Source organism: Felis catus, chromosome D4, assembly GCF_018350175.1.
Source record: "Felis catus isolate Fca126 chromosome D4, F.catus_Fca126_mat1.0, whole genome shotgun sequence".
In the NCBI taxonomy this organism is placed as follows: domain Eukaryota; kingdom Metazoa; phylum Chordata; class Mammalia; order Carnivora; family Felidae; genus Felis; species Felis catus.
Window position 1 is genome coordinate 70,811,410 of NC_058380.1, and position 27,732 is coordinate 70,839,141.

Genomic DNA, 27,732 nt, shown 5'->3' on the forward strand with positions numbered 1-27,732 from the left:
TTAATTTATAGAAGAATTTTATAAAGGCAGTGGGGGAGAGAAAAATGACACCGTTCTAATTTAAATGGATGCATCAGAGAAGAATTTTGTACCACAAATGATGGCTCAATTAGAATTGGCCTCTACTTAGGGCTCCTGGGTGGCTCAGTCGGTTGAGCGTCCAACTTCGGCTCAGGTCATGATCTCACAGCTGTGAGTTTGAGCCCTGCGATGGGCTCTGTGCTGACAGCTCGGACCCTGGAGCCTGCTTCAGATTCTGTGTTTCCCTCTCTCTGCCCCTCCCCCGCTCACGCTCTCTCGAAAATATATAAACATTACATTAAAAGAAAAAGAAAAAGAATGGCTTCTACCTATTTGGAGTACACCAGGGCAATATGGTATTTATTTGTTTCTTGACCACTGTGAAGAGTTCCATCTTCAGAGATCTCTGGAAAACCTTCTTAATGGCATGGTATGACTTAGCTGTGCAGGGCCTCTGTTGTGAAGGTCATAAAAACATCACCTAAGAAATGTGCTCAAGTAAGTGGAAAGCTAAGTTAGAGAATGGGAGTGATACATTCTCTGATACTGCAAGAGCTTCAAGCAATTGTGGAATGAGATTGCAGGAAAGTGGAGTTCAACCTGTAAAACATTAGAAGGGGGACCGATCGAACATTCCAATATTCGCTGCAAATAAAAAACACAAACGCATTTGCTGTGGCCTTTTAAAATGTTGCAAATGTATTTCGTCTTGGAGATCGGCTTACATTAATTCTTGAATCTTCGCTTCCAATTTTTGAGCATCAGCTCCACAAAATTCAAAAATCTGTTCACAAATACACAAAGGTGAGATATTTATTGGTTCAAATATCACAAAGATGTTAAAGCTTGGAGGGGTTTTTGTTTTTGTTTGTTAAGTTATCCTCATTTCCATTGTCTGAAAAATACTTAAAATATAAACACACAACAAACACATTACATTCATGATGTTTCAATTATTTGGCACCTTTTCAAAATTGTTTATGCTAATATTTTGCCAGGTTTATATAATTCTCCATAATATTCTTCTAAACTGATATCTCAAACATAGAATATGTTAGAAATGAGAAAACTCAATCATTGAAACCTCTCAGAGCCTTTTTGCGTTGGTCTTGAGAACTTGTTAATTCATAAACATGATTTTCTGAAATCAAATGACATGTGATTTCCCATTCCCTGAACTTTGCCACAGGTAATAGTATTATAATTAATTGGCACTAAGAAGCACATTTTCTTTTCAAATTGTCACATCTCTGACTCAGGGTGTATTTCATAGTGGGTGGTATATTTTGTTTGGAACACTTTTTAGTAGTATCTAATGGGGCATCTGTCAATGGGCATCTTCTATTTGGTGAAATACGGAAGTTTAAGACCCTTACCATGCATTATCACTTTAGTACCAATTACATGAAGTGGTTGTAGAGAAGGCAGAGTGTGGGTAAACTGAGGCTGGGATTGGCTGAAGATTTGAGTTTCCAGTAAGGGAGGTTTCAGCAGCCAGAAATGGTGTTAGGACTTTGGAGCAGGGGTTGGAAAATTCTAGAACAATTTCAATGCTCAGTGTATTGCAGAGAAGAAACTATACCTGCTTCTAATGATTCTGCTTCTCCAGGCAGCATCACTCTATCTGGGTGCTGCCTGGGGGTATCATGGTTCATTCTATTTCTTGAAAGTAAACCCCAGACTTGTGACTCCATCTTGATCCCATTTCACTTACCGGCTCGCTCATGAATCCATTTCCATAACAGCAAATTGCTCTTTTGAGTCTTGAGAATAGAGTCACCTAAGTGTGGGTGCAGAATTTCACGATTTATCTGGGTTGCCTGGTTTGTACCCATTTCCTCTATAAATAGTTCTCTTGGCATTGGCTGCCAGGGGAGGAAGGTGTCAGAAAGGATCTGCGAAAGTGTCTCTTTTCTAAGAGTCAGACAGCAGCTGGATGGTGGCTATAGACATGAAGGAAGTTTCAAAATCCTCTGAGACCAGAGCAGGTATCAACACAACAACTCCTGGCAAGAACACAGGCAGAGCTTGGCCACTTCAATGACCAGACTTGGCCAACAGTTTTCCAATATATTTATTTCCAATAAAATATAAATTTTATCAATTTATATTCTACCAGCAGAGGATGAATGTTCTGGGTGTTCCATATGCTTGACCACACTTGGTGTTTATTGCCAGTTCCTTTCCATGTTAGCCATTCTGGTGGCTTTAGTGGATATTAAATTTGCCACCGAATTTCATGGATTTTACTTCATCAACTTTCCCTTGGACTTTAATAAGAGCTTATAACTTGTCTGTCTCCAGTCTTGTGCCCCTTAGGTCCCTCCTCCCCCTTGAAGCCCGAAAACACAAACCAGTCATACTCTCCTTCTTTGTAAAATTCTTCAGTGTTTCTCCACCACCATAAAATCCAAGGTCCTTACAGGGGTTCCTTGATTTTGTCTAGTCTACCTCACTGTTATTCTCCACCTTAAGCTCTGACCTTTAGCAACACTTCACAGTTGGATTCATTTATTTATTTCATTTAACAAATATAATAAGCATCTACTATGAGCCAAACATTGTGAACATACCAGACAAAAATCACCCCCTGGAGCTCATATTCTAGTGATAATTTTATACTATTGTATTAGTATCAAAAAAATCCTGACATATTCCCACGCTATTCTGTAAGTCTTGCTTCTTCCCATTTCTCACCCGTTAGTCTTAACCATTCTTCAAGATTTAACTCCGGAAGTCTTTGTGATCTCACAGAACCTATGAATTCCACTGCTCAGGAGTTTATGTTATGTCTGCTGCCATTGACCAAGGATGGGGCCTCTGCCTTATTTTTTTCCTCTATATTTTTAGTATTTAGCTAGGAACCTTATACAGAGTAGGTCTTCTGTTAATGGTTTTAGGCCTGAAGAGAGTTGAACTAAGCTGATTTGTGGTCACTGAAGGACAGACCCAAGACTCTAGGGAGTGTTAAATTTCAGAGACTAGGTGTTATCTGTTTTATTCTTTGTCCAGTTTGCCAAAGGCAAATACTATGTGTCTGTCTAGCATGGGGCTTTGCATATAGGAGCTTCATAAATGTAGTTAATGAACGAGGAGTGGCTTAGTGATAGAGCTTGTTATATAATAGCTTTCTTTTGAAGAGCTCTATATGCAAGGACACTAGCATACAATTTTTGCCCAAAATGTTTTCTCATTTTCAACTGAATGTTTGGTTGTGTCTCTCAAAGGCCTGAAGCATTAGGAAGCAACGTTTCATTCTCTCTTCTCAATGTCTTCAGTTTACATGCACCGTTGCCATCTGTAATGACCACTAATGGAAATGATGAGCTCCAGTTGGCAGAGCCCAAAGGGATATGGGGTGGCTATCCCTGCATTACAGAACCACCTATGTCCACTAGTCCCTTAAAAACATCTTTCATTTTGAAATTTTTAAATAAAGATTTTATTTTTAAGTAATCATCACACCCAATGTGGGGCTAGAGCTCATAACCCCAAGGTCAAAAGTCGCAGTTCCACCAACTGAGCCAGCCAGGCACCCCTCATTTTCAAACACACACAAAAAGAGAACAATAAAGTGATTCCCCATCCCCGCATTTACCCATCACCCAGGTCTAAACAGAGGCAGGGTTTTTTGCTGTGTTTTTTTTAATGCCAAAGACATTCAATCACTTACAAAAAGTATATTACTGTCAGTGAGAAAATACAAAGGGTCCAGAGACAGGGATCCCTTCCTAACAAATGGACTTCTGAGAGTATCCATTAAGGGGTCTAATGATGCATACATAGACTAATTACAATAAAACACTCTGGCCAGTTGATAGGCAATTAAGAATACTGAAGTTAACTTTGGAGCAGCTGAATGAAAGCTCAGCAATTTTCCGGACATCTTTACTGAGTTAAAAACAACAACAAAACCCTCAAAGCAACAGCAACAATAACAACACAAACAAAAAAGCCCAAAAGAACCAACCTACACAAGACACTTTTTGGCCGATGGCTCTATACAATCCAATTTTATAAGCTGTGTGATGTTCCTTTTCTTAACAAAGGGTTTGCTAAGGCATTATATCTTATTAATGAGATAGGAAGAATGTATCTAACAAGAGAACGTTTAACAGTGGGTGCCTCCACCTATTGAGAGCTAGACAGTCTTAATTACTTTTTGATCCCATCTTGGTCTCGGCTCTCCGATTCAACCAGACCCATTCCTTCCTCCAGAACCATCTGCATCACAATGCAGGTGTTTGCACACTTCCCCCTCCCCGGGACTTTCACAACAGGTTGTGGGGCTTGCCTTGCAAATGCAAGTAGCTCAACTGTGGTTTTTGGAGTGTGGCAAAATCAAACTCAGAAGGCAGGGCCTCTTGGAAATAGTCTGTTTTGAACAGCTTGAATTTAGATGCATTTGGATTCAAGAAAAAAAGCGTATGAAAGTAATCTATTATCTAATTTTTTCAAATGTACACTCGCCTTCTTCTCAACTTGTTCCACTAGTGAGATTTCGGTAAAGTACGAACTTACTTTCATTTTCTTATAGCTGATTTAGAAACTCTGGCTACATATCTGTTTCCTAAAGCAGTAGTGGCATAAATAATGACTAAAGTGCTTTTCTTCTTCTGTGTTAGGGGGTTGACAAATGTTTTTGTAAAGGGCCCAATAATACCTATTTTAGGCTTGGCAGGCCAGATGGTGTGTGTTGAAACTACTCAGATCTGATATCGTAGTGTGATAGTAGCTAAAGACAGTATTTAAACAAATGGACATGTCTGTGTACCAGTAAAGCTTTATCTATGAAAACTCGTGGAGGGTCAGACTTGACCCTGGGGCCATAGTTTGCCATCAATTGAAGGTGTTGGACGGACACATGAAGCTGTTTGAGAGTTCATTACTGAGTACAATGTGGTTTTCTGTTGAAGGGGGGAAGGAGCATGAGTCTAATGTTGTGGGAATTTATCGTAAAGCCACACTGAGAATAAGGAAAAGTGATTTTGGTCTGGCCAGAGGAGATGTCATTCGGCCCGTTACTCAAAATATAGAATGAAAATTTCTTCATGAGGATAATAATGGTTTTGGAGCCATTGCCTTCAATGACCTAATGACCTATACTTGGCATGTTTCCATTGGAAAATCTACTCAACTGTCCAATATTGGGAAATTCCTTCACTGACTTTTCCCCAAGTTGAGGTGAGCTTATCAGTTGAGCCTAGACAAAGGAATGAGTTCATGATTATCCCCTCCCTTTTTGGGGGTGTTCTGCCCAAGGGACAGGTCTGTTTTCCTTGCACTGTCCTTCTTTTTCTGGAAAACACATCTGAAGCAGGCCTAAAGTAGGTCTGGAAGGCTACCACCCTGTGTCCTCACTTTTGGAGCTTGGGAGTTGTGAAAAGCAGCAATATCTCCTTCATCTAAGTGGGTGAGTTTCTCCTCTGCAGCCAAAGATTCTCCCCTAGGCAGTCATCTCAAAATCTAGGCTTCAAGGAAATAGTAGGAAGTCTGTTGATACGAGTCCATACCATGTTGTGTATTTAGCACAATTTAGCGCCACTGCTACTTACAATAAGGGTGATATCTTGATTTTCCACGTGACTGTGTGAGAAGCGTTAACACAACAGATCTGGTTCCTTATTTCTTGCTTGTCTCCAAGGCAACCATGATTGATTCTTCACCAGCCCCTCAGGGAATGTGTCCCTTCCCCCACCAAACTGTTCTTTGTATTAGTGATTGATGATTTTGTTATATATACCTGGAGTGATGGACCAAGCCCACTGGCTTGCTTTACATAAACATCAATATTGATGTTGTGCACCTGGTTTTACTATTGGGGTCCTAGTCTCCATTGTCATAGCTGGTTGTGTAGCAATGACTGCCTAGCAAGAAATGTCCATGTGACCAGTCCCCACATAAAGTCCTCAGACCCTGAGACTCAAAAGAGCATACCTAGGCGGAGACAAACCACATGTGTCCTTGAAGTTCATTGCTAGAAAGAGAGACAGACAGAGACAGAGCACACCTATGTGTTCCTAGCCAAGGAAGAACATCAGAAGCCTGTGCTGGACCCTTTTGGACTCTACCAATGCTTCCGCTTTGTATTTTTTGTTGTAATAAATCTCAGCTATAAGTAGAACCTATTACTGGGTCTTGCGAGTCCTTGTGGCCAATCACTGAATGAAATATTCCTATATTTCAAGGATTTAAAATTTAGAGAACAGGGCTAGGACAATGTTGTAAAATTTAAGGGGCTCTGAGAACTCAGTAATCAAGATAATTAATATTTTAATGTTTTTTTTTTAATTTATTTTTGAGACAGAGAGCATGAGCAGGGGAGGGACAGAGAGAGAGGGAGACACAGAATCTGAATCAAGCTCCAGGCTCTGAGCTGTCAGCACAAAGCCCGACGCGGGGCTCGAACTCACAGACTGTGAGATCATGACCTGAGCTGAAGTCAGACACTTAACCGACTGAGCCACCCAGGTGCCCAAGATAATTAATATTTTAATAAATATTTTAAAAATCCATAATGAACAAAATATCAAAAATTCAAATAAAGACAGGATTCCACCCTATACTTGCAATTTCCTGCCTCACTTGCCTCACCCTAATCCCTGCCCTGGAGAAAAGAGGTATATAAGTAATTACTGTCTTTCAGTTGCTAACACCTAGAGCACTATCCTTAGCATTAGTGTTAAATGGTGATAAATGCTTGCTGCCCATCTCTCTCTCTCTCCCCCTCCATCTCATTTAGTTCTTGCCCCTTCCAGTCTATTAATCTGTGCCTATGTATCAGCTGCTTTATGGGGCTGAGTAACTTCTTTTTTGGATCTGTACCCTTCAGAGCCCTGAACACCATGTGAGAGTTTTGTTTTTGTTTTTTTTTTTTAATTTCCCCTGAGGTGGAACCCCTCTGTGTCTACCTAACACAGTCCTTAACAGGTTGAATATCCCTGGTAGGTAACTCTCCAATGTTAAGATGACTTAGCTTAACTGGTCACTGTAGTTATTCAAAGAGTTTTAGAGGTCTCTCCTAACCAGTGTTTCCAAATTTCTATTTCGTCGTAAATTTTCAGGAAGATTGGTGCACAGATTATGGGGCTCTAGCAATAGCCATATTTTATAGCATGTACCAAGTCCAGTGCTAAAGTGCTTTATATATCATCACAAATTTTCATGACGACAGTTCAAAGACACATGATATAGTCCCTATTTCACAGAGAAGGAAACTGAGCTCAAGGTGGTGAAGGCACATAAGCAAGGTCATCCACGAATAAGAAGCAGACCTGGGATTCAACCCACAGCTGTCTGATTCCAGAGATGACAAAAACTATTCACAGACACTCTTTTGGGCGTGGCTCAAGTATTGTTTTTTATGAATTTGAACAGTGAGCATTTGGGAGGGTGATTCTCCAAGGACCACCATCCTCCTCACTTCCTATTTTCTCATGTATTGTCCTTGCCTGGCCCTTGAAGATTCCAATCCTGTCCTCCTTCAAGCATACCACGGTGCCGCCCATTGGAGATTCTTTTCATGTCTGTACTTACCTCAAGGAGGGTGTCTGTTGGAAATGACTTCTATAACCTCAGCAGGAGCCCTGCTGTTCACAAGCAAAGGAGCAGGAGTACCTCCCACTAGATGTGAGCCTATGAGCTGAATTATTCATTTGTAAATAACTCACTTATTAGCATCCATGCATCCGTATCCCATTGTTCTTGGATTAAAGTGTTTTGAGAAGCCATTTACTCTCATATCAAAGAATGAAAGATGGAACCAATTTCGATGTTGGATAAATTTAAGCTGTTGGCCAAGAGTTGCTAAATCTTTGTTACTCTTCTTTTCTTTTGTTCCATTGACATATGTCAACTTTGGTCTGGAAGCAATGTTATAAACCTGGGGGATCTACTGATGGGCTTCAGAGGCTCAATGAATAACTAATATCATATTCACATTGCAGCTTATGTGTATATGTGTATTTTTTTTTTTTTTACTTAGAACAGAATACAGTGTAATATTCTGGTTAAAAAAATCAGCCAAAGTTTTGGATGTCCCATCTGAGAGCCACCACAGATTCTTTTTTTCTTAACCACAGTTAATCTTACTGGAACAGGATGCGATGTCCCAGGTGAAAACACTAAGGATTACAGCAGGAAGGAACAATCCCACTTTATTTATTACCTGGAATTTGCTTTTGCTGTCCTTTACCCTAACACTGTAAAATAATTACAGCTGCTATTTATGGTACAACCCTGCTAAGATGACCATCCAAATCTGCATAAAAACTTCCAGCATCACAGAATGCCCATTGACTGCAACCCTGGGTCATAGTTACATAGCTTTATCTGCATTCGTTTTTTAAAGTTTTATTTGTTTATAGTCTATGTATTTTGAAAATATTTGAAATGAGATAGAATCAAGGGCAAGATAAAATAACAAAACCATTAAAGCACGATTCAGTATGGAGATGGCAATTAGGGAGTTCCAGGCAACTACAGATAAGGGAGGCTATTGTATTTGAGTCAAGGAAGTAATCCTGAGATTATTGGCAGCAATAGAAAAAGAGAAACCCAAGGGATTCCTTAAGCCTTCTGATCTAATGCAAGGGAGTAGACCAAGGGAGGCAAATATTCTCCAAACTCTGTCTATGAGGAATAATCACAAGGCTTTTTACACAATGTACATTTTAAAAGGCATAATGGACAGTGGTTCTTCGCCAGGTGTTTTACCAGAAATGTGAGTACATTTCTTATAACATCCCTTAATAGAAACTGGACTCAAAGTTGTTGTTGTTGTTTTAATACTAGATAAATAGTACTTAACTGCTTCCATAAGTTAATTTTCAGGTGTGCTGTCCCAGATGAAAGAGAGATGGAAGGAAGTGGTCTCAAAGAAGTGAATTTAGTTTTTTTTTTCTACCCCCAGGGGAACAATGAATGTCATTCCTAGTCAATTCTACTGAGGAGGGAAATTCACATAGATGGGTCCTATCGCATGGCCATGCCCAATTTTCTCTGGTTCCATTGATTTTTCCTGTGCAGACCATTGCAAGGTAGAACCTGGGGGTGATTTCAGAGGTCTCAGGTTTTGACTGCAGCTCTGGATACAATAGTAGAAGTGGGGACCCTGCAGAAGCCCTAGATGGATGCTCAGATGCCAAATGCTGGGGACTGAGTGAAAGAGGTAAAAAGATTTGCAATACTGTCTCTTTAGGATCTCCTGCCCCCATTTTTTTGCTGTTGTCTTTTGCACAGAAGATTGATATTCTTTGTTAAATGGAAGCCAGCATTGTAAATATTTTCTGCAGGTTTACAAATGATTTTTAAATTGATTCAAGTATGAATCTTTCTGGAGATACATGCAAAGCTCAGAAGTAGACTTACTTGTATATTATGACATAAATGATCTCAAGGTTTTGTTTTTGTTTTTTTAAATAACTTCATAACCAGGATGCTAAGTCAGTAATATTCAATGAGACATTCAATTCTCAAGAAAATATTTTGGGACAGGAGTATTCATTTTTATAATCAGAGGCTGGCTACCTGACTTTGGAGTTAGAAAGTAGGGAGGTGGATCAGCTTAATGCATTGTGTCATTGATTCAATTAATTTTATTCTCCATTAACTAAGTGGCATAAAATTTAAAATTGAGATCCTTCACAATGCCTAAAATACAGGCATTTTGTTCCATCAATTCAAAAGGGATCCGTACCCTGTAGAAACCAGTTAAGAAATAATTGAATATAAGAGGTCACCCTACCTCCAACTGTGAGTTCTTCCACCTACATACAGAACTGAGACTAAGCAAGGCCAAGCCTTTTCTCAAAAGCATAGCTATGGATTTGCTCAAGAGCCTAGACACAAAGTCAATTGAGACCCCAAAGTTTTATTTCATAAAACATAGAACAAACTGTTGAATGGCAGCAGATCTTAAGCGCTATCATCAGCAGGAGAGATGAGACCAGACAGCTGTTCTGAGCTGGAGAGAAACCCTCCCTGAGTCAGACTGACATGAGGACAGAATCAGAAGGGGAGGCAGAACAGACAGGGATGTAGGGCAAAGATATCAGCCTTCATTTATTCATTCACTTGCTTACTCACTCATGAATCAAACACAAAATGAGTATTTTCCACCTAGGGTGGATTCTTCTAGACACTGACATGAACTCCTCTAGGTACTGGAGATAGTAGGACACGAATACATGACATTAAGGTCTGGGTCAAACATAAATGGGTTTGGAAAGGTAGACTGGGCCAAAATTATGGAGAAATTTAAATGGAAGCCTTGATTAGGAGGGTTTAGTCTTGATTCTGCAGACAACAGAGGGGAAGGGGTATCCAAATTTAAATAAGGGAATGACATACATGGAACTATGCCAAGCTCTATTTGGAAAAGAGAACAGAGCTATGGTGTGAACTTGGAGGTGAGAGGGGCTATTGTACTTGTTCATGTCAAAGGTCGTTACAGCTGGAACTATAGGTAAGGATGAAATTACTAAAGGAGAAGAGGTAGAATGGGAAAAAGAACCTTAGGAAACACTTATATTTTGGGACAGCAGGAGCCAAAGGAGCCAAAGGAGAGCTTGGGGAAAGATCAGGGATGGAAGCCAAAAGACAAGGAAATTTCCAGAATTAGAAGCTGATTAGTTATGGTGCTTTTGTATAACCAAGGAATACAAGGATTGAGAAATGGCTATTTGAATTAGGTGCTGAAAGAGCCTTGGAGACATTTAAAAGAGCAGATGAAGGAATAAGTGGAAACTTCGAATTGAAAGCAGGAAGTATATTCTACTTCTTCAAGAATTGGATCATGAAACGAAGGACAGAAGTCTGAAAGAACATTAATTTTGTCATTAGAAGTTTTTGGTTGCAAGTAACAGAAAAAACAACCCCAGGTCTATGTAACTCATGGAATCTATGGGAGTAGTTCAGGCTTCAGGCATGGATAGATTCAGGGTTCAATCAGTGCCATTGGTATTTCCTGGTTTGACTCTGCTTTTCATTATATGGTGGCTTCATTTTCAGGTTCTCTCTGTAGAACCTTCAGCTTCATACAGCTAGCTGTAGTACCTTCAGCTTCATATCTTCCCAAGTTCAAACAAATCCAATGAAATCGAAAGAGAAGGCTTTTACCTAGCTGCTTAAGCCACATCCTAGGATTAGCTCTGGTTGGGTTTAGATTGGCTTGACTGGAGTCAAGGGCCCATTCCTGATGGGGACGAAGTTCACTCACAGGTCTAGCCATGGAGATGGAGCCCTAAGGAAGCACATGGACCAAGGATGGGCAAGGGAATGGTTCCCTGGAAGAAAATCAAAGAACTGCTGATAGAGACTGAAGAATGGCTGACGGTGGCAAAAGGGACTGTCCCAACGCGAGGTTTGAAAAGAGAAAACTGACGGATAGAGGCCTGGGGCACAAGGGAGGGAATGCGATCAAGGTACAATGGATGAAATCCATTTCAAAAGGAGGATGCTTTCTCATTTCCGAGATGGAAGAGAAGGAGAGGATAACAAAAAATGACACAAAAACAATTTGATGTGCGGTGGTGGGGAGGGGAGCTGAGGTGCATGCGCTCAATAGCTTCACTTTCAAGTAAACACTCAAGAGGAGTGGGAGGTAGTGTTAATTCTTTTTGAAAAATTATTTAAATCTATCGCGCCAATTCTATTATGGTAAATACGCAACAAATAGAAGCTGAGAATCAAATCCTACACTTAGCGTATCAACTACTTTCACTCTTTATATAGTAGACACAATCTTCACAAGGTTTAAGCATGAATGTTTTTGCTTTACATATGTTCTTCCTAACGCTTTAAGTTGCATACTATTTCAAGTAGATGTATCGCAAATCAAATCACTGAGCAGTTCCACGAGAAAAGACCTGTAGTTTACTTTCGTATTTTATTAGAAGTAATGCTACCATTACTATGTACTTAGCTGCTTATTTCTCCTGCTGGTATTTCTGTAGCAAAAGTTCCCCCAAATGGGATGATTGTGTGAACGGGAATATACAGTTTGTTCCTCTTAAGCGTGTTGCAAAGTCACCTTTCATAAGGTACGTACACTTGTCAGTGTTCCCAGCCATATGTGGAATTACTAGTTTAATCCCACACGAAGCATTTTAGACATTTTACTTCATTAACATCTTTGTGATCACAACTACCCTAACGTGCCGAGCACTGACGCACATCAGGATGGGTCTACGAACTTGAGTCACGTAAATTCGTTTCTTTTCACAACACCCCGTGAGAGGAAAAACTTAGGATCTTTGTTTTTACAGATGAGGAACCTAAGATCCAAAGAGGTTCTTAAGGAAAACGCTAGGTAGTGACAGAATGGATATCTGAACCACAGAAACCCTCAACGAGAGCCTGCACGCTCAACCACTAGCTACACGGACTCGCGATTGTTTTTGATGAAAATTTTCCCAAGTGTTGCTAACAAGCCGTATACATGTGTGTGAGAATTTCATCGTGTCCTTTTCTGTAAGATTCTTTTTTGATGGGTCTGCCCCATCAAAAGGGACATTACAGGGATAGTAGTGGACATTTCTTACGGATTTGGAAACCTCAGATGGTCTGAATGGGGAGATTTTTTTTATCATTCATGCATTTTTTTGTACGCCTTGCCAATATGAAAAGTTCAGAAACGAAGCATCACGTTGCTAAATATTAAAAGTAAATGCAGTTGTTTCATCCACCCAGGATACCCCAGGCCTTTTAAAAAAGATTCTGATGATTCTATAATTCAACTCTGCCAGTTACCATGGAAACATACCTTCTGGGTTTGCTTGAACATCTGAAATGTGGGTACTGATCTGATGTGATAAGTTTGGGCCAACTCCTGGGAAAGGAAAGAAATGGCATGAGGTCACAATTTTGGTATCCTCTCTCTATACAGAGCCCAGAACTTGGTGACTTCTCAGGAGGCATGTCTGAAAACCCAGGGACAGTTAACACTTTATTCAACGTTTATTTATTTTTGGGACAGAGAGAGACAGAGCATGAACGGGGGAGGGGCAGAGAGAGAGGGAGACACAGAATCAGAAACAGGCTCCAGGCTCTGAGCCATCAGCCCAGAGCCCGACGCGGGGCTCGAACTCCCGGACCGCGAGATCGTGACCTGGCTGAAGTCGGACGCTTAACCGACTGCGCCACCCAGGCGCCCCAGTTAGCACTTTATTGATTCTCCTGCCAAGCCTTTTTCTAACATGTCTTCAAAGCCTCCAGGAATGTTACAATAGAAAATGGCTGCTCCTCACATTCCTGAGGCTTCTCATCCCAGAGCCCTAGGAGAGGGCTGGGAGATGGATGCCAAAATAGAACAGATGCTGAAGGATGAAACGAGCTCTATTTAAAAGAAATTGTGAGGGGCGCCTGGGTGGCTCAGTCGGTTAAGTGTCCGACTTTGGCTCAAGTCATGATCTCAGGGTTTGTGGGTTCAAGTCCCACGTCCGGCTCTGTGCTGACAGCTCAGAGCCTGGAGCCTGCTTTGGTTTATGTGTTTCCCCTCTCCTTCTGCCCCTTCCCCCCTCGTGCTCTGTCTCTCATTCTCTCTCTCAAAAATAAGTAAACATTAAAAAAAATTTAAAAAAAATAAAAGAAATTGTGAAAGATTACAGAGGAACCTCAGTGGAACCCAATATGGAGACAGCATATTGCAAAAATAAGGAAGAGTAAAGGTATCCTTATAATGCACACTTAAGACATGGGGTGATATACTGGTCTTACATTTTAAGTAAGGTTTACAGGTCTCTTTCTTGTAAGCCCTACTCCCCACTTCACTGCCCATCTTTGTGAAAGATGAACCAAAAAAGAGCAAATATATCAGAATTCCAATTATTTTAATCCATTACAATCTGCTCTTAAATACCCGTTTTTATCTTGTTTAGAGTCCAAAGAAAATTAGCCACCCACAGGATCAACAGAATTGGACTTTTCTCTCTAATATACCTATTATTTTATGGGGTGAATGTCTCCCCTGCTGCCTGTAACACACACACACACACACACACACAGACACACACACACTAAATTGTAATTTTCATGATCACAGCAATGATAATAAATAAATTACTGTTAAAAAAATTGTGTATTTTGTTTCTCCTTAAAAGGGAAAGAGTTATCATCAAAAAGGCAGACAATAACATGTTTTTGTGAGGATGTGGGGAAATCAGAGGCCTCATGACACATTGCTGATGGAAATGTATGGTGCAACTGCTTTAGGAAACTCAACAATTTCACCCCTAGATACATACCATGAGAAATGAAAATACATACATAAATGCTTATACCAGTATTACTCCTAAAAGTCAAAAGGTGGAAACAACCCAAATGTCCATCAACAGTTGAATGGCTAAATAAATAAAAGGTGGTATATCCATACAATGGAATATTATTCAGCAATGAGAAGGAATGAAGTACTGATACATGGAGGAACCTTGGAAACTTATGCTAAATGAAAGAAGTTAGTCACAAATGACCACCTATTTGATGATTCAATTTGCATGAAATGCTCAGAATAAGCAACTCCACAGACAGAACCTAGAATTACGGTTGCCCAGAGTTGGGACAGAAGGAACTGAGGGTAACCAGGAGAACTCCAAAAGTGTTTGCTTTTTTTTTTTTTGAAGTGGTGAAAATGTTCTAAAATTAATTGTAGTGATGGTTGCACAACTCTGTTAATATAAAAAAAGGACAAAGAGATAATGATCCTAGATGTGTTCTGAATGCATAGTATATGATTCGGTTTAAAGGGCACTTAAAACCTGTTGCACTTTGATAAAGCTTGAAAGAAATGGGCAAAATGGAACTTCTAGTATGTTCTGGACGCTATGTCATATATTTTATGTATTTTATCTCATTTTATATTCTGTGAAGTATTATTTGCCCTGTTTTACAGTGAAAAAAACTGAAGTTTGTAGAGTTAACTGGTAAGAGGTCACAAAACTATTAAAGAAAAGAGTGGGTAAATAACAGATTTTTTTGTTATTCTAAAGCTCAAATTCAATCCAATATGTGCAAAGATCACTTGTTACTGTTTTTTCCTAGTTGTAAATGAGCAAATGTTAGAAAGAATAATTTTGGGGGTACCTTGTATATATTAATGAGGCACATTTAAAAAAATATATTTTTTAAATGAGAGAGAGAATGAGTGGGGGAGGGGCCAACAGAGAGGGAGAGAGAATCCCAAGCAGGCCCCATGCTTGGCATGGAGCCCAACCTGGGGTTTAATCCCATGTCTGTGAGATCATGACCTGAGCCAACTTTAAGAGCTGGATGCTTCACCGACTGAGCCACCCAGACACCCCATTAATGAGGCACATTTTGACTAAGGGCATGAGGTTGATTATTTTGGGGGAAGGAGAGGAAAGGAGGCTCTAGGGAGGGACAGGAGGGAAGGATTTCTTGGAATTCCTTGTGATGTTTTAAAAAACCCACAAAAACCATAACCATAGCAAGAGGAAAGCAAGATATAAATGCATTGAGCTGGGTTTCAGACATTGATTAATAATCTACTACAAGGGTGAAAAACACTTTTCACCTTGAGCCCAACACCACCCAACTGGTATTGTCTGTGTAGAGCCAATTCTGCTGAGCAGGGTAAATGGAGAAAAATGTTGGGATTGAGGAGTGGAGTCTGCCATAGTAAGGGAGGGGAGGGAGCAGTGGGAGAGTCACATACTTGCTGGGTTTTGTTTTTAAAATTGATACAAAACACAAGAACATTATGAGGAAGTTTACTACCATTTATCATGAAAACATCATGAAATTGTCCTCAACTTATAATTGATTATATAATCACTGAGGTCCTATCAACGATACAGCATTTGGATTTTATGTATTCCCACAGAAGGACTTAAGATTCTTACCTTAGAATCATCCACATCCACATTAGCAAACATTACATTTTGGTATTGCAGAGACATTGCCTTCAAATTAAAAGAATAAAAATTCCCTATTAGCTTAGCGTTAATACTAAATTACATACTAGAATTACACAGTCGTCTTTTGGCAAAAAACAAACAATGAGCAAAAAGGTTGTTCATGAGAGCTAAGCATCACTCTGGCATTTCACTACAGGCTAGAACTGGAAGCACCAAAGTCAAATATGGGATGATACAGGTCAAGCAAAGATCAGCGGCAGAACCAGAGTCTGAAGAACCAAACTGAAGATCAGAGTTTCAAAGTTAGGAAAGGGCACAAAGTGAAGAAATGATGACATGTAGGTGGTGTGTCCAGATTTACCCTGCAGGGTGAAGGGACGGATAGTAGCTTTTTCCTGGGGTGGCAAGAGGTGGAAGGCTGCTTTCAGTGGTCTTCAAAATACAGGTCCCTGAGGGGCGCCTTGGTGGCTCAGACAGTTAAGCATCTGACTCTTGATTTCAGCTCAGGGCATGATCTCCCAGTTGGTGGATTGGAGCCCCACATCAGGCTCTACGGTGATAGTGCAGAGCCTGCTTGGAATTCTCTCTCTCTCTCTCTCTCTCTCTCTCTCTCTCTCTCTCTCTCTGCCCCTCCCCTACTCATGCTCTTTCTCTCTCTCAAAAAAAAGAAATTAAAAATTACAAAAAAAAAAAATTACAGATCCCTGAACCAGATACCCAAACTCTGCTTTGACCTTCACCTCTTGCCAGGCTTTTTGGGAGGCTCTTATGACTGAGATGATACAAAAATATGTGTGTCGACCCTTGGCCTAATTGCTTTGTGCTTTTATTGACATCTTCCATGCTCTACTATGTACTGAAACTGTACTTCCCAGGATCCTTTGCCAGCTGTCTTCTATGTAGGTTTTGCCAATGGGATGCATCTGGAGGAAAACAGAAGGTGTGAAGAGGGAAGAAACAACTCTCTTCTGCTTCTGTTTTGTTCTGAAAGCATCTCTGGCAGCAGTGGCGACAAAGGTGTTGGTAATGGGTCTGGGGGTAGTAGATGCAGCAGCATCAGCCTGTAAATATCAGCTCTTGGGTTTTTTTTTTCTTTCAGACAACCGTGTTCATACTTTAAGGGCACTTAATAGCATCTTGGTTTGTTTGCTTTAACATCGTATCTCAAGCATTTCCAGTGACCTATTTCTAATGGGACCTCTCTCTGACGGGACCTCTCTCTGATCGTATGGGGTGTCCAGAGACAGTGGAGACAGGAAGAAATGCAGCTGTCACTGGGAGCTTCTCCCACTGAGAAGCAGGAAGCAGCATGACATGGATTAGGTGGATATGTGCTGAGGTCTACTGCAGGCAGATTCTCTCCAGTTGTTTGTTCATGGATTGTGACTGAAGTGGGAGCTCGTTCTTCAGTGGCCCATCAAGATTGTGAAAACGGAGAAAAACTCTTAGATAACAGACACAAAAGCCTTGGGGATTTCAGAGTATTTTTTTAGATAAAAAAGCTGATTTTGGTCAGCAGTGGCTCAATGCCTGGCAGGAAAATGGTGTCACCCACAAACTCTAGGGCAATTGTCTTGCACTTTTCGAGTTTGAAGATATATGGATGCTCCCCAACAGGGGTCATGGGAATAGGTTTGAACTATGTGGACATCTAATTCTACTTATGAAGGTTTCAGAGCCTTGCAAGTCTATCAGGAAATAGGGAATATGGCAGCTGTCATTTTGCATCAAGTAGCTCCCAGAAGTCATGGCATAGATATGGGTCTTTGCTAGGTCGGGGTTCCCCTATGGACATTGTCTTTCCTTATTATCTCACTCCATCCACCTAGGACCTCTTCTGTGCCCTCAACAACTCTTCCTTCTGCTCTGTTCTTCCTCGTATGTAGTCTTCTACCATTTGGTCACCTGTTCTGTTGGTCTCAACTCTAAAGTATCTCCTAAATTGGATCTTTTCTTCTTTCTCCAAAACCACTGCCTGTCACTGAGATTGTCATCACTTTGGGTTACCCGCCTTCGGTCTTTCTAAACCATTCTTATACAGCACTGCTAAAAATATTCTCTAAAATCGCTATTTGACCATGGCAAAACCCTTTTAAGAACTTCTGTTTTGACTATCTACAACAACTCATTAAGTTATAACACAAGATCTTTCTTGATTTGGCCTCAACTTTCTTTTCAAAGCTCCTTTGTCTCTGCTTCTGCTACATACACTGTAAGTTAGCCTCACAGACCACTTGCCTTCTCATGATCACATCATGTAATTTCTAAAGAAATTTATAACTTCTCCTTTCCCAGAAATGCTCTTATCAGGGTTCTAGGTCTGGTGATCCTCTTAGCCCAGGGTCAGCAAACTGCACCATGGAGAAGAAATCCAGGTCTCCACATGGCCTTGTAAAGAAAATTTTATTGGAATACAGTTTGCCTGTTCATTTGTGCATTGCCATTGGATACTTCTGCACTACAACAGCAAAGCTGAGTGGTTATTACAGAGACCATATGGCCTGCAAACCTGAAAAGATTGACTGTCTTTCCTTTACAGAAGTTTAGCTGGCTAACTTCCATTCCACCTTCCCGCAGAGCCTGGAAAGGAAAAGAGGTAGAGATTCCTCGGACTCCCTTGAAGCTGGAGTTCTGGATGCAAATTGGTCTTATCAACAAGATAAATGTAGGAGAGACTTGGAAGTCAGAAGTGAGAAAGCAGCTACTTTCTCCTTGTTTTCTTTGTCTTCTTGTCTTTGGAAAGCAAGACTGTGGGTATTGGGAGTGGTTGTGCTGGAAGCAGCAGCAGAAGCCAAACTCAGGATCTGGTGCCCGGACATCAGCTTTCTGGATGTCCAGAGGCACCTGTGGCCACAGTAGCCTCCTGATCCTGGTTCTGATTCCCAACTGCTGCTCTGTTGCCAGTTTGTTTTTTCCTCCAGCGGTGGCCTCCCATCTATACTCACTTCTGATTGTGGCAAACTTAGGATCCCCAAAAGTGGGTCTATGGTGTTCTGAGTCATTCCTATTCATCTAATCTTTCAATAATTTTATAAGCAATTTATTCCTTGTATTAACATTCTTTTCTGTTTAGGGACTCCTGGGTGGCTCAGTCGGTTAAGTGTCTGACTCTTGATCTTGGCTCAGGTCATGATCTCATGGTTCACGGGTTTGAGCCCCATGTTGGGCTCTGTGCTGACAGCACAGAGCCTGCTTGGGATTCTCTCTCTGCCCTCTCACTGCCGCCCCCATGCTCTCTCTCTCAAAAATAAATAAACATCAAAAAAAAATTCTTTTCTGTTTAATTTGGTTTCTGTTGCCTGCTTTGATCTTTGACTAATAAAGTGACTTAGAAGAAGGGAAGTCTTTTCTCCATGCCTATTATACGCACCAGTTTGAAAAAATTACACACATGGTAAATGACTACATTATCATGCAAAAGTTCAAACATCACAAGAAAAATAAAGCCATCCAAATTTAACACCCTTTCACTGAAAAAAAACCCCTTCTCTGATATGCATCCTTCTGTTCCCCTTTTCTCTACATATATGTGGGTTTATATATATGCACATACATATATGTGTCTATTTTACATACTATATACATTTTTCTACACTGCACTCTTTTTACTTAATGCTATGTTGTCTTGGAGAGGATGCCACCATTCCATATGGGTCTACTTGATTCTTTTTAACATCTGGATAGTATTTCAGCATGGACATGCCAAAATTTATTTTAAAACAGTATTTGCATTAGTCTGGATTCCAACAGGAAACAGATGGCACATCATTTGGGGAGGTTTATCTCCAAAGGGATAGCTAGAACTATGAAGGTAGGAATGAGTGTAGGAAGAGCCGCAGGAGCCTGGACAGAACAGTGGCACAGCTGTTAATGCCCTTATGGCAAAGGTATGAGAGGGAAGTTACAAAGCCTTAGATTTCATTGCACGTTCCGAAAATGCCCCATGTTGGCTGTCGGAATTTGATCAGCTTTGACTTTGTGGCATGTGAGTATATTTATACTCTGGAAGCTGAACATTGAAGGCTTTCTTTAAGTTTTGAGTATCAGGATAAAGGGGACTGTGAAATGATAAAATGCTTCTTCTGGATATTCCAAGAATTTTAGGTAGAAAATGGATGTTGAGGTATCATGTAATCAGTTTCTCTATTTGAATATAGGTTTATTTTATTTTATTTTTTAAAGTTTATTTATTTATTTATTTTTGAGAGAGAGAGAGAGAGAGAGAGAGAGAGAGAGCGAGCAAGGGGCAGAGAGAGAAAATGTCAAGCAGACTCTGCACGTCAGTGCAGAGCCCAATGTGGGGCTTGAACTCATGAACCATGAGATCATGCGCTGAGCCGAAACCAAGAGTCAATGCTTAACTGACTGAGCCACCCAGGTGCCCCTGAATATAGGTTTATTTATTTATTTTTTTTTAATTTTTTTTTCAACGTTTATTTATTTTTGGGACAGAGAGAGACAGGACATGAACGGGGGAGGGGCAGAGAGAGAGGGAGACACAGAATCAGAAACAGGCTCCAGGCTCTGAGCCATCAGCCCAGAGCCTGACGCGGGGCTCGAACTCCCGGACCGCGAGATCGTGACCTGGCTGAAGTCGGACGCTTAACCAACTGCGCCACCCAGGCGCCCCGGTTTATTTTTAATTAAATGTCAAAAGACTGTGATTAGAATGATTTCAGGCAGATTTAAGAGTTCAAGTTGAAATGGTAGAAACTTTGCTGAAAATAAACCAGAGTGTTTTCAGTTGTGTAGAGAAATCAAAACTTCTTTAAATTTGAAGAAATAGCTTTCACAAAACTGACCATAAGTGAAACTTCTGCATGATGAGGAGAAATGAAAATGCCAAGTTCTTTCTGTAGCATGTGATACCAAAAGTAAATAAAAGTTAAAACTTTTAAATGGGGCGACAAGGAAATTAACTAGATGAAACATTGTATAGACATTAAAATGTTAATTTACAGACCCTACAAAAAACATGAATGAATGTGTACATGGAAAATAGACCTGAATATAAATATATGATTACAACTAAGAATATTTTACTAAAACATTTTATAAAGTAGATCAGACATGAAAGGAACATATAAGACATAAGTTTTGATAATAGGGTTGAAGGATGGGGGAAGTTTATCCTTTCATATTATAGTTAAAAATAAGTATCATGTTTTTCTATAATCTATTTCAATATTTGGAAGTTATGAACTCTGGAACTTTGGTAAAATGCCATTATTATGAATAATCCATTCATTTGTACAACTGTACTCTTTTGTACATCTAGATTTTCCTTGCAGAATTATCCATAGACAAGTAGTATTAATCTTCTGGTGTGTGTACTATGATCTAAATAGAGATTGGTATATTAGCTTCAGGATAATCAGGATGCTTTGAAAAGTGATTCCATATGGCTCATAAATGTAAACTTTTAAGACTTACTGAAAAAAATTATTAGGGGATTTAAAATTCCTTCTAAAATTGTGAAATATACATAGATGATACTTACATGAACAAGAGGATAAATCCTTTTGCAAGGACCACACCATTTTGCTGAAAATTCAACCACCACAAGTTTGCACCCAGCAGCTTTCAAAAATCTGCTAAATTCATCCTGAGACCAGAACATAAAAGAAAAAATATGCATAATCACTAAATCTCAAAAAGCCTTGCAGAGAATAAATGTTCCTCATTTATTGAAATGAAGAACTTCAGTTCCTGAAAACCTTAGCGAGGTACCCCACCCTATCGTTCTCAAGGGGACACACCTTTCCTAAATGTCCCTGAGGTCACATATATTGATCTTTGCAAGTATACATAGGTGGGAGTAAATCTGCAAAAAGTGATTAGGAGTGTATTTACCAAATGGTGGTTGGTAATGGTTGGTTACCTCTGGGGAGAAAGTGATATTGGCCAATGAGAGATAAAGCGTGGAGGGTAGTGGTGGATGGTTGTTCAAGCTGGACATCTAGATTTGATTTTTTTAAATAAGGGACTAAACATACATTAGTGGTAAAATTTAAAAGGAGAGGAAGTAATCTAACAGCTTGAATCATTTCTTGTTTTGCTTTTGTTTTGAAGGGAATTCATTACCAAAGCTGTAGTCAAAAACCGTATATTTAAGGATCTGACATGCTTCTTGTTGAATGTCTTAAGCGAATTTCCCATCAGCTGTCCAGATCACCTAAGTAAATGTTTCCTTTCCTGGAACCTCAGATCATTTTATCTGAACTTCCTTGCTTTATGAACACTGACTGTCCACACGTTATTTCATGCATGGCTTCTCTCCCCCAACAAATCCCTACAGAGTTCAATCCTGATTCACTCCTGAACCTCCATGGCCTCTGACTGGGCACATTACAGTATGTGCTCATGGGGTGTTTAGTTGATGAATGATTTGCTAATATATAGTGTTCTGCTCAAGATTTATTTTTCCTTTTCTCATTGGAATTACGATGATAGTAACTAATTTACTCTGTACCTGGTGTTCTCTCCCTTAATCTTTACAACCACCCTATTGAGTGGGTATTATCTCCATTTTACAGATGAAAAAACGAAAGTTTATTACTTTCTCTCAGTCAACCAGTTGGCAAATGGTGTCGTTGGGATTGCTAACCTAGGCAGCCTAACTCCAGAGTCCATTTCCTTCACCACTACACAAACCTACACAAAATCATCTCCTGAGTTCTTCCTAGTTGTGGGGCTCCCTTGCCCTCTCACTGGCCCTAATTCCATCATGTGCTCATCCCCTCGACCAATCATTAAGATGGGATCACTAATTAGATCAAGTCAAGCAATGCCTATCACTGGAATTAGGGATGGGGTTAATCGCATACAGATGGCACACCGTTCTGCAGTAAGAGAATCTTAACAATTACGTTGCCATTTGATTTAGTTTCAAGCAGGTGAAACGGATGACTTAAGGAAGATACACTTTCTTCCTTTACCCATATTCCTCTAGGGGAGGGGGTACTTAACTCCTCAGAGAGCCATGCCAAGCCGCAATTTCTCACTTGCTTCTGAAATCATGCAGTAGATGCCATCCTCACAAGCCCTCAACACCCTCACGTCTGAGTAGTTGCTAGGATGTAAACTGGCCTCACCAGATCTATGAATTTGACTTGGCTAAGTTCTCTGAAGGGAATACCCCCATAGGGTACATATCGACTTGACATGTACCTATCGAGACCCATGCTGTGCCAAGTAATGGACACACTGCTAGTATACAGCTGTGGACAAAAAACCAGACAAACTTTTCCCTGCCTTTGTGGAGCTTACGTTTACAGGGGGAAGCCGATGGTAAAATCAAGAAGTAAAATATGTAGTGTGTTAGTGATCGTTGCTGATAAAAGAGGAGAAAGATAAAGCAAGAAAGAAGGAAATGAGCTGGATTAGGGGTGTAGTTTGGGTGGCCATGGTCCGCCTGGAATAGAAGGTGACATTTAAATACAGAAATGAAGGAGACAACGGGCCCTCAGGAGAGGTCTCCAAGGAGGAGATGGGAGAGGGCTTCTCAGGGGGCTAGTGAGACCCTGGGTTATTCTGTGAGATTCCCGGAAAATCAAAAAAAGAAGTACCAAAGGCATCGGCCAATGTGTGCTATTCTACAACATTTTCTCATAACAAACTACACAGCGATGCCTTCTTTCAATCTGGCCAGCCTCATTTTCGTGACCTTATATATAGCTGCATTTGGGGAAAATGTCAAAAGTCTAAGTCTGAGGGTGTTGACGGATGGCAAGCCTAGGCCCTATGCCTTCCCTCTTCCCTCCAGGTTCAGGTCCTCGTGTAACAGGGCCTGACATCAGAATGTCTGGGTTCTAATGCCCACTTCACTCCTAAACGGAGTCGGACCATCACCACTCTTAAAGGCAATTTTCTTCTTTGTAAATAAACAACTCTCCCTGGCCTACATATGCATTTAGGTTCTTGTGGCAGTCACATTGGACAACGGATAGAAAGTGATCTTATAAAACACCACCTAAAGGATTGCTGATACTATTGGCTGTCATTTTCCTACCCTAATCCCTAGGCAGGTCTGAGGTTTCTGCTCTCTCTTAGAATAAGAGAAATATGTGGACTTTTACTTTCATAGAACGTTCCAGGTACAACAAAGGTGGAATCAGTGGGATCAGGTACAGGATGGGATGTGTTAGGAGTTGGTCTGGATCCAGCTAGAGTCAGAGCAGGAAGTGAGAATCAGAGAGGAACAAAACCCTTCTGATCAATTTATCCCTTGGCTACACTCCAGATAGTGCCATCCCTCGAGCACAGAAAGGAGAGACATAAAAAAATCTCCCCTTGTTACGGAGCAGTGAAGGAATACGATTAGGGGAAATCATTCTTAAAGTTTATCAAGTCTGTTCTCAAGGTGGTTTCTTTTGAAATATCAATGAAGCCAAAATAAATACTTGCCATGTCTTTAATAATCTGAACCATGATTTACTGGGAATTGCTTACGAAACTTTCCTTTTGGTTCAGCTGGCTCACCACAGCAGTCTCTTATTAATTAAAGGATCCTAGCTGGAATAGAAGGGTAACTTCTCTATGACATCATTAAACGTGACTGTCTCAGAACCTAGAACTTTGGCAGACTTGAAGCTAATTTGACTTTTAGGTCAACATATCGTCAGCCAAGAACCAACCACCTGGTTGTATGCAGACTCAATAATGGGTCTACTTTTGATCTTCTACAATCTATTTCCCTGACCCCTTTCTTCCTTCTCCATTCCTTGCAACCACCAAATGAGAAATAAGCAAGCTAATATTAAGTAGATGAAGGTTATTTCACTTAGGATTTTGAAGGGACTATCTTGCAGTAGAAAAAAAATACTAAAGCCTTCATCCTATAAGTTTTCTACATATTAGGTGTTAGGAGTCATGGATTCCTTAAACTTTGTTATTTTGCTCTAATTTTAGGAGGTAATGAAATTTCACTTTTATGGACTGGATCACAGGTTGGCAAACTTTTTTCTGTGAAGAACTAGGTAATTTGGGCCTTATGGACCACATGCATGTGGTCTTTGTTGCATACTCTTTGTTTTTATTATTGTTATTATTATTATTATTATTATTTTAAGTAGGCTCCATGCCCAATGTGGATCTCAACACGGGGCTTGAACTCATGACTCTCAGATCAAGACTTGAGCTGAGATCAAGTGTTGGACACTTAACTGACTGAACCACACAGGTACCCCTATAATCTTTTAAAAATGTAAAAACCATTCTTAGCTGGTGGACCTTATAAAAACAGCATTTTGCTAAACCCACACATGGTGACTTGTTAATTTTTCAGAATTTAACGTCAGAGAAAAACCCCAAAATGGCCATGACCAATGTTCCCCAAATCTTCTGTAGAGGAATAGCAACAAAAATGAAAGAAGTTGCAGAATTCTATAATAACACAAAATCAGCAAAATGCTCCTTTCTGGTTTTGCCAGACATCCAGTCATGTCTCTCAGGAATGAGTTGCCTGTCTTTCCTTTTCCTTTTTGATGAAGTACAAATTATGAATATTTCCTGTATAGCCATCGTAGCAGATAGCTGACAGTCACCTCCCAGTATGCATTTCCTTTACTTTCCACCAAAAATATACTGATTTTCCTGTGGGCAAATTTATCCCTCCTCCATTTTATGGCAGCTATGCAGTTTGTGTGGGATTAATCTAACCCTAAATCCAGGGTTAGACCCTAATTATCTTAATCCAGCCAACAATCCTATCTTTAGGTCAAGGGTTAATGAAGAGAGAACAAGAAAGCAAGTGAATGGCGTTTCTAGCACTTGTGATACAGTTACTAAAACTTTCTCTTTCCTCATTTAGATATAAACAAGATGCCGACTGACAGCTCTTATAAAACACACAGGAACCCAATCTTTGTTTAAGGGCTAGATTCCACAAAGATGTGAGGAGACATAAAAGAAACCTGGGTGATACATTGATCCACTGGATTAAGCGTGGCCGGAAGCTCAAGCTAAGTCTGGAATTTACATTTCCATAGACAATAAATCCCTTTATAGTTTAAATTGGATTCATTGGGGTTTCTGACACTTACCTGGAAAATATTCAAATGCAATATGATAGAAATTTCTCCACTTGGGTCAAACTGCAAGAATGACTCACATTGTCGTTGGTGTTTTAAAATTTCTCATGTAAGTGGCACCCGGGTGGTGCAGTCGGGTAAGCATCTGACTCAGTTCTGGTTCAGGTCGTGATCTCACGGTTCATGAGATGGAGCCCCGTGTAGGGCTCTGTGCTGACAGTGCAGAGCCTGCTTGGGGTTCTCTCTCTTTCCTCTCTCTCTGCCCCTCCCTCACTCGCGCTCACTCTCTCTCTCTAAATATAAATAAATAAACATTTAAATAAAATAAAATTTCTCACATAAGGAATGCAATAATAGGGGGAAAATCTAATTTTACGATCAAGGAATTTCATTTCCAGTTTGTAGTACGTTCAGGCTCAAAATATTTGTTAATGCTCTGAAATACCCAGGGAGAATGTGGAAGGAACATGAGCTTTGGACTCAGAGAAATGCTATTTTTCCACTTCATGGTATAGGACAGATGCCAAACTTGGATAAAATAACTTGGTTTCAAATATGAGTGCTGCTATTCTGTGACCTTGAGCAAATTATTGCTCATTTCCTCATCTGTGAAAGGGGGTAAGTTCCACTGCATAGGAATATGGTGAAAATAAACAGATATTTAAAAAGTCTGCTCAAGTGTATATAATTTCTAGCCCAAGCAGCAAAAACATGCATTCCATTCTGGATTCCCAAGGTGATACTTCAGAAAGGGGTTTCTTTTCTTTTTAATGTTTATTTATTTTTGAGAGAGATGGAGACAGAATGCGAGTGGGTTAGGGGCAGAGAGAGAGGGAGACACAGAACCTGAAGCAGGATCCAGGCTCCGAGCTGTCAGCACAGAGCCCGACACGGGCCTCGAACTCACAAGCTGTGAGATCATGACCTGAGCTGAAGTCGGATGCTCAACCGCTCAACTGACTGAGCCACCCAGGCGCCCCGAGTTCTAACCTCTTAGAGAATAAAAAGCAAGTAGCAATTCAGTGTGCTTCATTCTGAGCGGGCAGAACTCAAAAAAGGAAAACAAAAGTATAGTTGTTGCCTACATGTCCACAAGACTTCAGTGGCATGCTATGTTGGCCATACCGTAGTGTTGGCCAACATTTATTAACGAAATGTTTTAGGAATAAACAGAGCCTCTTATTCATCTTGCCAAGAGTCATGCGATGTGGCAGCACTGAGCCTTTAGTCTTGTATTGCATAACTGTCAGGTGGAGAGTGGTGACTGTCCCTCTGGAGGCAGCATACTCTTTCCTGTTAACTACAATCCCCACCTTCTTTTCCCGTTTCAAGAACTCAAGGTAGAGTGGCAAGGTGCCTTTCTGTTGTGAGTGTGCAGCTATTTGACGTTTCCTACAATAGGTATTTGAAGTATTTCTAATACTTTGTCCACTGTCTGTTCCATTCCTTCTTCGTTGCCTCTAGGGTGTTTTACTTACTTATACTACTTGCCTGGCATCTCAAACTCATTTGAGTTTGAGACTCGTGATTTTGATTTTTCTACCATCACAGCCAGGAATTTTCTTCGTGGCTCTATATTGAGGATCATATCTCCTTTTCTCCCTTTTTCATCCAAGAAGGAGAGATGAATGTTGACATGTATTGAACATCCTCCAAGCCCTCAGTTAAGAACCACTGCATTGAAGTGTGGGCATCACTTTCATTTAAGTTATCTTTTAAGTACCCAGTTAGTTAAGGTGACTGTGTCCACTTTACAGGTGAGATGATGGAAGTACAACAAGTTTAGATAACTTATCTTTGCCGGAATT

At 40.3% G+C, this 27,732-nt stretch overlaps 1 protein-coding gene across 4 annotated transcripts; it reads right to left on the reverse strand.

Moving 5' to 3' along the window:
• Positions 1-297: 297 nt before the first annotated feature.
• On the reverse strand, positions 298-24,450 carry TXNDC8 (thioredoxin domain containing 8). 4 transcript variants are annotated; one of them, XM_006939354.4, is made up of 6 exons: positions 24,300-24,450; positions 21,394-21,498; positions 15,879-15,938; positions 12,785-12,850; positions 1,736-1,801; positions 696-805 (listed from the first exon to the last, which is right to left on the reverse strand). In XM_006939354.4, the coding sequence occupies exons 1-6, from the start codon at positions 24,321-24,323 to the stop codon at positions 743-745; spliced, it is 384 nt and encodes a 127-aa protein (XP_006939416.1). In that variant the 5' UTR covers positions 24,324-24,450; the 3' UTR covers positions 696-742. The 4 variants fall into 4 exon arrangements, with proteins under 4 accessions (XP_044899055.1, XP_006939416.1, XP_023098327.1 ...); XM_045043120.1 differs by lacking the exons at positions 696-805; positions 1,736-1,801 and adding an exon at positions 298-502; XM_023242559.2 differs by lacking the exon at positions 1,736-1,801 and having other exon boundaries at positions 24,300-24,449.
• Positions 24,451-27,732: the final 3,282 nt, after the last annotated feature.

Coding starts and splice junctions, on each gene's coding strand:
- TXNDC8 (XM_019816309.3), bottom strand. CDS start 24,323: ATGGTTCAGATTATTAAAGACATG. Junction 21,499..24,299: donor TTCAGATTATTAAAGACATG/GCAAGTATTTAT, acceptor TTCTGGTCTCAG/GATGAATTTAGCAGATTTTT. Junction 12,851..21,393: donor GGATTTATCCTCTTGTTCAT/GTAAGTATCATC, acceptor TTCCTTTCCCAG/GAGTTGGCCCAAACTTATCA.